General features: G+C 39.3%; 1 protein-coding gene across 6 annotated transcripts in view; it reads left to right on the top strand.

The window, feature by feature from the left end:
* ALMS1 (ALMS1 centrosome and basal body associated protein) overlaps positions 1 to 12863 on the top strand; it is a 231023-nt gene that overhangs the window by 60859 nt on the left and 157301 nt on the right. For all 6 annotated transcript variants that reach the window (XM_086700836.1, XM_086700840.1, XM_086700835.1 and 3 more), the window contains 2 exons: positions 1220 to 7357; positions 8649 to 8782. In XM_086700836.1, the coding sequence (XP_086556962.1) occupies positions 1220 to 7357; positions 8649 to 8782 (6272 nt within the window). The remainder of the gene's footprint in view (positions 1 to 1219; positions 7358 to 8648; positions 8783 to 12863) is intronic.

Below are 12863 nucleotides of genomic sequence, written 5' to 3'. Positions count from 1 at the left end.
TGTAAGTTTTGTGAAGCAGAATTAGAGTGTAAGCTTTGTCTATTTGTTTATTGCCCTATTTCCTATATCTAGAACAGTGATAGGCACAAAGTAAACATTAATTTTTTTGAATGAACAAATAAATACATTTGTTGTCAAATCTTGTTATTTCTATTGCAGTCATTTACTTTCTACTGCAGTTTAGAATTAGAATTACTGTACAAATGTAGAAATTATTGTTGTTGCAGAGAGTTCTGTTAGATAGTGCCACTTACACTTTTACATTCCCTTTCCAACCATCTTGCATCTGTATTTCTGCAGTACAGTTCTGATCCAATCTATCAACAGTTCCCCATGTTATCTAGAATTAAGTTCAAAATCCTTAGTGTAATTTTTAGATACTTTATAGTTTCATATAGTTAAAAAATATTTATCTTTTTCAGGGTACATTTATTGGAAGAATCATTTAAACCCACTGCATGTATAGCATCCATCTGGGCCCTCCTAGGACTTGAGGGAAAGGGGAACCCATGAAAATAGGTTGATGATCCTTTGCTATGCCATGGAATAAAGTATTTTGTCTTTGACTGAGGAGTATCATGTCTTTTGCTGACATATATGACTAAATAACAGGCTAACTTACTAGCTTATAACTTAGGGTGAGATTAAGGCCTAGACTGGATAGCATTTTCCTATCACATTAAAAATTCTTGAAAAATCCAAATTTTAAGATCCACATAATATCGTATAAAATGGATATGCTGCTATTTTTCTTAATGTTTATTTTTGAGAGAGAGAGAGAGAGAGACAGAGTGTGAGTGGGGGAGGGGTGTGTGGGGGGGTGGGAAACACAGAATCTGAAGCAGTCTCCAGGCTCTGAGTTGTTAGCACAGAGCCCGACATGGGGCTTGAACTCCCGAATGATGAGATCATTACCTGAGCCAAAGTTGGACACTTAACTAACTGAACCACCCAGGCAGCCCGATACGCTGCTGTTTTTAAATGGTACTCTATTGTTGAATATTTAAATCATTTCCACATTAGTCTCCTGTTGTAAATGGCTTTGTAATTAGTACCTTTATAAATATATGTCTCTTTGATGAGTGTTTCTTTAGGATTTGGATTCCTTACTAGAAGTGCAAAGGTCATAGGAAGGAAAGCTTACTTTATTTCTTTTATGCATAAAAGAAGTGTTTCTTAATTAAAAAAAATAATAATAGTATTAACAAATCTTTTTTAGGAGATACTTCTAAAGGAGGCACAGCTGAAATTACTCAGTCCACCTTGAAACCAGGCATCAGAGATTCAGATATTGGATCTCATTTTTCCTTGTTCCCTGAGGACTTTCCTCAGTTGGCTTTAAGGTTTCCTCAAGAGACTACTATTGGTCCACATACTGATATACTCAGCCAACAAGCATTGGATAGTCATACAACTGAAAAGACTCTAAAAGTTTCAACTGTTCATGAACTAGCTGACCAGAAGACTGGAATATCAACAGTGCCCTCTAGTTCCTACTCACAAAGAGGGAAGCCTGGTATTTTCTGCTTACAGTACTTGCCAGATCGTCATCTAACTGAAGAGGCTGCAAAAGTTTTGGCTGTTCCGGGACCTGCTGACCAGAAGACTGGCATACCGACAGTCTTTCCAAGTTCCTACCCACTTGGAGAGAAGCACAGTATTTTCTACTCGCAGGCCTTGCCAGACAGTTATGTAACTGAAGAGGCTCTGAAAGTTTCAGCTGTTCCTGTATCTGCTGACCAGAGGACTGAGAAAATAACAGTACCTTCTACTTCCTATTTACAAAGAGAAAAGCATGTTAATTTTTCCCAGCAACAGTCGTCAGATAGTCATCTAACTGAACAGGCCTTGAAAGTTTCAGTTGTGTCTGGACCAGCTGGTAAAAACACTGGGATACCTATATTACCTTCAATTTCCTCCTCACTTGGAGAGAAGCCCAGTGTCTTTTACCAGCAGGCCTTGCCAGATAGTCATTTAATTGAACAGGCTCAGAAAGTTTCAGCTGTTCCTGGACCAGTTGATCAGAAGACTAGGATACCTGCAGCATCCTCTACTTACTACTCATATGGAGAAAGGCCCCAAATTTTCTATCAACAGACATTGCCAGAAAGTCATCTACCTGAACAGGCTCTGAAATTTTCAGCTGCTCCTGGATCTAATGAGCAGAAGACTGGGATACCAACCCTAACCTCTACTCCTTATTCACATAGAGAGAAGCTCAATGTTTTCTGCCAACAGGAGTTGCCAGATAGTTCTCTAACTGAACAGGCTCAGAAAGTGTCACCTGTTCCTGGACCTGCTGAGCAGAAGACTGGGATACCAACCCTAACCTCTGCTTCCTATTCACATAGAGAGAAGCCCAATCTTTTCTGCCAACAGGAGTTGCCAGATAGTTCTCTAACTGAACAGGCTCAGAAAGTGTCACCTGTTCCTGGACCTGCTGAGCAGAAGACTGGGATACCAACCCTAACCTCTACTTCCTATTCACTTGGAGAGAAGCCTAGTCTTTTCTATCAACAAGAGTTGCCAGATAATCCTCTAACTGAACAGGCCCAGAAAGTTCTAGCTATTCCTGGACCAGATGACCAGAACACTGGGATATCAATAGGGTCCTCTAGGCTCTACTCACTTGGAGAGCAACCCAATATTTTCTCCCAGCGGGTATTACCAGATAGTCATCTAACTGAAGAGACTCTGAAAGCTTCATCTGCTCCTAGACCAGGTGACACAAAGACTGGGGTACCAACAGTACCCTCTAGTTCTTATTCACCTAGGGAGAAGTCCGGTATTTTCTACCAACAGGTCTTACCAGGCTGTCATCTATCTGAAGAGGCTCTGAAAGTTTCAGTTGCTACTGTACCAGCTGAAATAAAGAGTGGGTTATCATCAGAAGGCTCTAATTTCTACACAGAGAGAGAGAAGACCAGTATTTTCTACCAACAGGAGTTGCCAGACAGTCATCTAACTGAACAGGCTCAGAAAGTGTCACCTGTTCCTGGACCTGCTGAGCAGAAGACTGGGATACCAACCCTAACCTCTGCTTCCTATTCACATAGAGAGAAGCCCAATCTTTTCTGCCAACAGGAGTTGCCAGATAGTTCTCTAACTGAACAGGCTCAGAAAGTGTCACCTGTTCCTGGACCTGCTGAGCAGAAGACTGGGATACCAACCCTAACCTCTACTTCCTATTCACTTGGAGAGAAGCCTAGTCTTTTCTATCAACAAGAGTTGCCAGATAATCCTCTAACTGAACAGGCCCAGAAAGTTCTAGCTATTCCTGGACCAGATGACCAGAACACTGGGATATCAATAGGGTCCTCTAGGCCCTACTCACTTGGAGAGCAACCCAATATTTTCTCCCAGCAGGTATTACCAGATAGTCATCTAACTGAAGAGACTCTGAAAGCTTCATCTGCTCCTAGACCAGGTGACACAAAGACCGGGGTACCAACAGTACCCTCTAGTTCTTACTCACCTAGGGAGAAGTCCGGTATTTTCTACCAACAGGTCTTACCAGGCTGTCATCTATCTGAAGAGGCTCTGAAAGTTTCAGTTGCTACTGTACCAGCTGAAATAAAGAGTGGGTTACCATCAGAAGGCTCTAATTTCTACACAGAGAGAGAGAAGACCAGTATTTTCTACCAACAGGAGTTGCCAGACAGTCACCTAACTGAACAGGCTCAGAAAGTGTCACCTGTTCCTGGACCTGCTGACCAGAAGACTGAGATATCAACAGTAACCTCTGCTTCTTACTCATATATAGAAAAGCCCTTTATTTTCTACCCACAGGAGTTGCCAGACAGTCACCTAACTGAACAGGCTCAGAAAGTGTCACCTCTTCCTGGACCTGCTGACCAGAAGACTGAGATATCAACAGTAACCTCTGCTTCTTACTCACATATAGAAAAGCCCTTTATTTTCTACCCACAGGACTTGCCAGACAGTCATCTATCTCAAGAATCTCTAAAAGTTACAGCTGTTTCTGAACCAGTTGACAAGAAGACTGGAATACCAGTAGTCCCCTCCACTTCCTACTCACAGAGAGAGAAGCCCATTATTTTTTATCCACAGGCCATACCAGATATTCATCTCACTGAAGAGACTCTGAAAGTTTCAGCCATATCTGAATCAGCTGACTGGAAGACTGGAATACCAACAGTATCCTCTATTTCCTCCTCACATACAGAAGAGCCTGTTAGTTTTTCCCTACAGGCCTTCGCAGGCAGCCTTCTACTTGAAGAAGCTCTGAAAGTTTCAGTTCTTCCTGGACCAGCTGACCAGAAGGCTGGGTTATCATCAGAACCTCCTAGTTCCTACTCACATGGAGAGAAGCCCATTATCTTCTACCCACAGAGATTGACAGATAGCCAGGTACCTCAGGAGACTTTGGAAGTTTCAGCTGTTCCTGGACCAGCTGCCCAGAAGACTGGCTTGCCATCAGAACCTTCTAGCTGCTACTCACATAAAGAGAAGCCCATTATCTTCTGCCTACAGGGCTTGACAGACAGCCAGGTGCCTCAGGAGGCTCTGAAAGTTTCAACTGTTCCTGGACAAGCTGACCAGAAGACTGGGTTGCCATCAGAACTTTCTACCTCCTACTCACATAGAGAGAAGCCCGTTATTTTCTCCTCACAGGGTTTGACAGATAGCCAGATACCTCAGGAGGCTCTGAAAGTTTCAGCTGTTCCTGGACCAGCTGACCAGAAGACTGGGTTGCCATCAGAATCTTCTAGTCCCTACTCACATAGAGAGAAGCCCATTATCTTCTACTCACAAGGCCTGACAGGTAGCCAGGTACCTCTGGAGGCTCTGAAAGCTTCAGCTGTTCCTGGACCAGCTGACCAGAAGACTGGGTTGCCATCAGAACCTTCTAGCTCCTACTCACATAGAGAGAAGCCCATTATCTTCTACCCACAGGACTTGACAGACAGCCAGGTGCCTCAGGAGGCTCTGAAAGTTTCAGCTGTTCCTGGACCAGCTGACCAGAAGACTGGGTTGCCATCAGAACCTTCTAGTTCCTACTCACTTGGAGGGAAGCCTATTATTTTCTACCAGCAGGCCTTATCAGATAGACATCTCACTGAAGAGGCTGTTAATATTTCAGCTTCTCCTGGACCAGCAGACCAAGAGACTGGGGTATCAACAGTACCTTCTATCTCTTACTCTCATATAGAGAAGCCAAGTGTTTTGTACCAACAGCCTTTGTCAGACAGTCAGCTCGCTGTAGAAGCTCTGAAATTGTCAGCTGTTTCTGGGCCAGGTGACCAGAAGACCAGAAAACCAACAGTTACCTCCACTTCGTACTCACATAGAGAGAAAGAGAAGCCCATCATTTCTTATCAGCAAGAATTGCCAGATCTTACTGAAGAGGCTTTAAAAGTTTTAAAGGTTCCTGGACTAGGTGGCCAGAAGACTGGAATACCAGCAGTAACTTCTACTTTTTACTCACATAGAGAGAAGCCTATCATTTCTTACCATCAGGAGTTGTCAGATCCTAATGAAGGTGCTTTAAGAGTTTTAGGCACTCCTGGGCCAGCTGACCAGAAGACTGGGATACAAATTGGGCCCTCCACTTCCTATTCACATAGAGAGAGCCCCATCTTTTCTTACCAGAAGGAGTCGTCAGATATTACTGAAGAAACTTGGAAAGTTTCACCTGTTTCTGGACCAGCTAACCAGAAGACTGAGATACATATAATCCCCTCTAGTTCCTACTCATACAGAGAGAAGGACAGTATTCTTTACCAGCAGGAGCTTCCAGATGTTACTGAAAAAGTTTTAAAAGTTTTTGCTCTTCCTGGACCTGCTGACCAGAAGACTGAGATACCAACAGGACCTTCTAGCTCTTACTCACATAAAGAGAAACTCAAGATTTCACCTGTGATTTTACCAGATGTCCAGAAGACTGAGTTTCTAACAGCTCCCCCTAGTTCCTACTCAAAAAGAGAAAAACCCAAAATTTCAACTGTGAGTGGACCAGATGACCAGAAGACTCCGTTACCGACAGTTTTTCATAATTCCTGTTCTCAGAATTTTGAGATTGAGGATATTCTGAAGATTTCACCTGTCCCTGAGCCAATTGTTGTGAATTCTGGGATACCAATACCTCTTTCTAGTTCCTCTTCCCACAGAGAGAAATCTAATATTTTCTACCCACAGGAATTGACAGACAAACATTTAGCTGAAGATGCACTGAACGTTTCATCAATTCCTGTACCAGCTGACCAGAAAAGTCTGTTACCAACAGCTCCTCCTCGTTCCTTTTCACACAGAGAGAAACCAAATTTATTCTACCAACAAGATTTTCCAGATAGACATCTACCTGAAGATTCTGTGATGTTCTCACGTGGTCTTGGGCAAGCTGATCAGAGTACTGGTTTATCAACAGTTACTCCTGGTACTTATTCACATAGTGAGAAGCAGAAACTTGTTTCAGACCATGTTCAAATGCTAATAGATAATTTGGATTCTCCTAACTCCAGTATTATCTCAAGCAGTATGCCTTTAAGTTCTCAGGCTGATGGTAGAGTTATAATAAGTAAGCCAGAATCTTCAGGTTTTGAAGATGTCGGCTCTGTGGAAATTCAAGATACAAGCAATAGTTCCAAAACTCTTAAAGAGATTCGGACCCTTTTAATGGAGGCAGAAAATATAGCACTGAAACGATGCAATTTTCCTGCTCCTCTTGTCCCTTTCCGAGATGTTAGTGATATTTCAATTATACAATCTAAGAAGATGGTTTGCTTCAAAGAGCCCCTCACAGCTGCTGAATCTAATAGTGATTTGCCTCGGAGACAGCCATTTACAGAGGAAAGCCCAAGCAACAAGTGCATACAGAAAGATATTAGCACACAGACAAATCTGAAATGCCAGAGAGGCATTGAGAACTGGGAGTTTATTAGTTCAACCACACTTAGAAGTCCTCTACAAGAAGCAGAAAGCAAAGCCGGAGTGACGTTAGATGAAACCCTTCGACAGTATAGAGCAGCCCAATCCGTAATGAGATCTGAACCTGAAGGGTATAGTGGAACCATTGGCAATAAAATTGTTATCCCTATGATGACTATCATTAAAAGTGATTCAAGTAGTGATGCCAGTTCCTGCTCATGGGACAGTAATTCCTTGGAGTCAGTTTCTGATGTTCTTCTAAATTTCTTTCCATGTGCTTCACCCAAGACAAGTTTGACAGATAGCAGAGAAGAAGAAAGTGTGTCAGAGAGTGATGATTGTGGTGGTAGCAATGTAGATTCACTGGCTGCACATGTCAAAAACCTTCTCAAGTGTGAATCCTCATTGAATCATGCTAAACAAATACTCAGAAATGCAGAGGAAGAGGAATGTCGAGTACGAGCACGAGGTAGGAACTGATTGTCATCAAGTCAGGTCAGACTTATAAACATTATAGTTTAAGAATTTGTTTAAAGTTGTGTTTGGAATCTGAATTTATTTTCTTATAGAACTGTTAAATGATTACATTTTCCACCACTATTCAGAATAAGTCCATTTAACCAATAATGTAACTCGGTCACAGTATTAATAGTACTAGTCTGATTTTAGGGTCTTAGGTAGGTTCTGAAGCCTGAAGGAGAGTAAGGAGATAGCTTGGGTTTCCAGATTCCTAAAGTACTTAACGTTTCCTTAATCCTCCTATTATAGGATTCTCTTTTGAAGGCAGAAAAAACAAAGAAAAGTTTGCTCTGCTCTAAGTCACACTGTATCATAAAAGTAAATATACTTCTCCATTTTTCTAATACAGTTCTTAGAGCATATTTTAGATATTAGAAAAAACTGAAGTACTTCACACTAAAACTTAGGTTAGAGGTTTAAAAGAGGATGTTCTAGTCCCATTAATCTCTAATAATAGAATGCTATTAAAAAAGAAATCTTTAAGACAAAATGGGGAATTAAAAAAATTTTTTAAAATATTCATTAAACATTTTTTTAATGTTCTTATTTATTTTTGAGACAGAGACACAGAGCATGAGAGGAGGAAGGGCAGAGAGAGAGGGAGACACAGAATCCTTAGCCGGCTCTAGGCTCTGAGCTGTCAGCACAGAGCCTGACACGGGCTCAAACCTATGAACTGTGAGATCATTACCTGAGCCAAAGTTGGATGCTTAACCGACTGAGCCACCCAGGTGCCCCTGGGGAATATATTTTAGCAAGCATCTTATAAACACTTCAGGCCTCCTTGGGAATTTTGCCTTGAGATTAACTACTTGTGCCATTCCTTTTATCACTTACGCATATTTTGACTCTCCAGAAAACTCCCAAGTTTTATTTATTATTGTTAAATATCAGCTCTCATGGTAGTAGCAGTAACTGTAACAGGAACGTATAGGGGAGGCAAAGGGATTGTCCTTATTGGAAGGAAGATTAAGATAAAAATAATTGAAAATCATAGAAAGGTGGCATCTTTGGAGAAATACCTATAGAATGTGGTTTTTAAAAGTCACACTTTTCAGTGAGATGATTGTTCTTGAAAACTTCTAATAGTTTGTCATATAATGGAGAACACCTACTTTTTGCCAAGTATTGTGGCAGGCATTTAGTTGGATATATTGATGGTTTTCTGTGTTCTTATAATCACTGACAAATTATGATTTTTGCATTGCATTATCTCCAGTGTGTTTATGTTTTCTTTTCAGCCTGGAATCTGAAATTTAATCTGGCTCATGAGTGTGGCTACTCCATTTCAGAATTAAATGAAGCTGACAGGAAAAAAGTAGAAGAGATCAAAGCAGAGTTGTTCAGTCATGGGAGAACAGCTGACTTGTCCAAGGTATAAAAGAAATCTAGCAATGAAGAAAGAAAATGTGCTAAAAGGGTGGTGGAGTTTGTATCTCTTGCTTGGGCATTGATGACACCAGCTGAGTCATTAATAGTCTTTGGCTAAAGTGTTAGGAGTCTTATTTCTTCAAAGTTCCTATTTAAGGATTAGACTCAGTAGATTTTGATTAATTGCAAATTCATCTATTGAAAAAACTTACATCCTTAGGAAAATAAGAATAGATTTGCTTTATCATTCGTATTTTCTCTTGAGGGTAATAGCTTGAAGTGCAGATAAAGTCCGGCCATTTTCAGATGTGTATTATCTACTTAAGAACATAAAGCTATACTAGCTTATGTAAAAATGATTTTCATTTTAATAGTATGTATTTTCATCCAATTATGAATTATTTCATACATAGTAAAGAATATATATGAAATGTATATAAAGAATAAAAGAAAAATATGAATAATTCCTGTCTATGGGCTAACTAGCTTGATAAACGGAATGTTACCAAATACCATAGAAGTCCTGTGTGTCCCCTCCCCAGTAACGTCTGTTACTTCCTATCCTGACATGTATTGATTTTTCTCTTGCTCTTCAGTATGGTTTTGAATTCTTTAATAGATGGAGTCAACATGGTGCATATTTTGAGAATTGCATTTTTCATATAGACTTGGGTTTTTGAGATTCTTCTTTGTAGATGTAGGTAGTTTTAGTTTATTCATTTTTAGTGCTGTAAGTATTCTAGTGTATGAATATATCATAGTGTGTCCATTCTCTTGTGGATAGGGCATTTGGTCTGCTTTTATTTGGCTTATTTCTTTTTTGGAAAAGTTTTTTAAAAAGATAAATTACATTGGATTTTAGACTTATGTATATGTTTGAGCTCATCACCACCATCCATCTCCAGAAACTCTTTTCATCCTGCAGGACTGAAACTTTGTACTTATAAAGGTTTCTCTCTATGGTAAGAATATGTTCAGTTTTGTAAGAAACCACCAAGCTGTATATAACTTTGAAAAAAATTTTTTTTAATGTTTATTTATTTTTGAGAGAGAGAGAGAGAGAGAGAGAGAGAGAGAGACGCAGTGCGAGAAGGGCAGGGGCAAAGAGGGAGGGAGACACAGAATCCCAAGCAGGCTCCAGGCTCTGAGCTGTCAGCACAGAGCCCGATGCAGGCCTTGAACTCACGAACCGCAAGATTATGACCTGAGCCACTCAGGAGCCCCCAAACTGTATATAACTTTGTATGTCAACTATACTTCAGTTAACACACACACACTTAAATGGGAAAGAGAAAAAAAGAAATCACCAAACTGTCCCACAAAGTGGCTGTACCATTTTGTATTCCTGCCAACAATCAACAATGAATCAGAGTTCCTGTTGCTCCACATCCTTGTTAGCATTTGGTATTGTTAGTGTTCTGGATTTTGCCCATTCTCATAGGTGTATCCGACAACTTGCTATAATCACTTGTATCTTATAACTTGCTATAATTGCTTATTAGTTCCAGGTGTTTTTTTTGTTGATTCTTTCAGATTTTCTTTTTTTTTTTTAATTTTTTTTTTCAACGTTTATTTATATTTGGGACAGAGAGAGACAGAGCATGAACGGGGGAGGGGCAGAGAGAGAGGGAGACACAGAATCGGAAACAGGCTCCAGGCTCTGAGCCATCAGCCCAGAGCCCGACGCGGGGCTCGAGCTCACGGACCGCGAGATCGTGACCTGGCTGAAGTCGGACGCTTAACCGACTGCGCCACCCAGGCGCCCCAATTCTTTCAGATTTTCTACACAGATGATGAGGGCATTTACAAACAGTTTTATTTCTTCCTTCCCAATCTGTATACCTTTTAGTTCCTTTACTTGTTTTATTGCATTAGCTAGAAATTCCATTTTGATGTTGAAAAAGAGTGGAGAGACGGAATATTCTTAACTTGTTTTTGGTCTTTGTGGGAAAGCTTCTAGTTTCTTACCATGAAATACGAGGTTAGCTGTAGGTTTTCTGCCAATATGCTTTATCAAGTTGAGGAAATTTCCTTCTGTTCTAGTTTACTAATAGTTTTTATCATGAATGGGTGTTGGATTTTGTCAAATTCTTTTTGTACATCTATTGATAATAGTAGTCATTTTTCTTTTTTAGCCTGTTGATGTAATCGTATTAATTGATTTTTGAATGATAAACCAGTCTTGCATACCTGGGATAAATTCCACTTGGTCATGGTGTATAATTCTTTTCATACTTTGTTGTATTCTATTTGTTAATATTTTATTGAGGATTTTTGCACTGATATTCATGAGAGATGAGTCTGTGTTTTGTTTTTTTTTTTTTTTCCCCTGTAGTGTCTTTGTCTGGTTGTGGTATTAGGGTAATGTTGGCCTCATAGAATGAATTGGGAAGTGTTTCTTCTGCTCCTGTCCTCTGAAAGAAATTATAAGGAATTGGTATAATTTTTTCCTTAAATGTTTTGTAGAGTTCACCACTGAACCCAGCTGGGCCTAGCCCTTTTCTCTTTTGGAAGATTATTATTGATTCAATGTCTTTAATAAATAGATGCCCATTCAGAATGTCTTTTTGTGTGAGTTTTGGCACATTGTGTCTCTCAAGAAATTGGTCCATTCCATCTAGGTTATCAAATCTATGGGTATGTGGTTGTTCATAGTATTCCTTTATTATCCTGTTAATGTCAGTGGGATTTGCAGTGATATCACCTCTTTCCTTTATGATTTTAGTAATTTGTGTCTTCTGTTTTTCTTTCTGGCTAGAAGCTTGTTGATTTTATTGGTCTTTCAAAGAAACAGCTTTTTGTTTTGTTCATTTTTCTGATTTTTCTGTTTGCAGTTTCATTGATTTCTGCTTTCTTATTCTTTTTCTGTTTAATTTGGACTTAATTTGCTATTCTTTTTCTAGTTTCCTAATTTAGAAATGTGGGTTATTGATTTTAGATCTGTCTTCTTTTTTAGTATATACATTTAATGCTAAAAATTTCCTTCTATTCTGTGCTTTCCCTGCATCCCACAGGTTTTCCTAAGTTGTGTTTTCATTTTGAGTTAGTATGTTTTTAAGTTTTAGGTTAATATGTTTTTAAATTTTTCTTGATTCATGCTTTATTTAGAAGTAGGCTGTTTAATTTCCATGTATTTAGGGATTTTCCTGTTACCTTTCTTGCTTTGATTTCCAATTTAATTCCATTGTGGTCTAAGAGCAGACTTTATATGATTTTTAGTCTTTTAAATTTGTTAAGGTATGTTTTATGGCCCAGAATGTGGCCTGTCTTTGTGAATGTTCCATGTGAGCTTGAGAAATTGTGTACTCTGTTGTTTTTGGCTGAAGTAATCTACAAATATCTATTATACCCAGTTGATTTATGGTGTTGAGCTTAACTGTGTCCTCACTGATTTGCTGATAGATGTGTTCTTTTTTTTTTTTTTTTTTTTTTTAAGTTTATTTTGAGAGAGAAAGAGAACATGCACACACATGTAAGCAGAGAGGGGCAGAGAGAGAGGAGAGAATCCCAAGCAGGCTCTGTGTTGTCAGGGCAGAGCCCAGTATGGGGTTCAGTCTCATGAATCATGAGATCATCACCTGAACTGAGATCAAGAATCAGATGCTCAACCAACTGAGCCACCCAGGCATCCCAACATCTGTTCATTTCTCATAGAGGATGTTGAAGTCTCCAACTATAATAATGGATTATATATTTCTATTTCTCCTTGCAGTTATGTCAGTTTTTGCCTTGTGTAGTCTAACACTCTGTTGTTTGGCACATATACATGAAAGATTGTTATGTCTTAGAGAATTTTCCCCTTTGTCATTATGTAATGCCCTTCTTTATCTGCGATAACTTTCTTTGCTTTGACGTCTGTTCTGTTTGAAATGAATACAGTATTCCTACTTTCTTTTGCTTTATTTTAGAATGGTATATTTTTCTCCATCCATTTACTTTTAATCTAATTTGTCTTTATATTTAAAGTGGCTTTCTTATAGACAACATGTAGTTGGATCTTGGTTTTTGATTCACTCTGACAATCTATGTCTTTTCATTAGTATATTTTCACTTGAAATAATTGATTTTCAAAGTGATTATTGGTA

Source organism: Puma concolor, chromosome A3 (genome assembly GCF_028749965.1).
Source record: "Puma concolor isolate L17-30 chromosome A3, mPumCon1.1.hap2, whole genome shotgun sequence".
Lineage (NCBI taxonomy): Eukaryota > Metazoa > Chordata > Mammalia > Carnivora > Felidae > Puma > Puma concolor.
The sequence above is the reverse complement of the archived record's forward strand: the minus strand, read 5'-3'. Positions and strand labels throughout refer to the sequence as shown.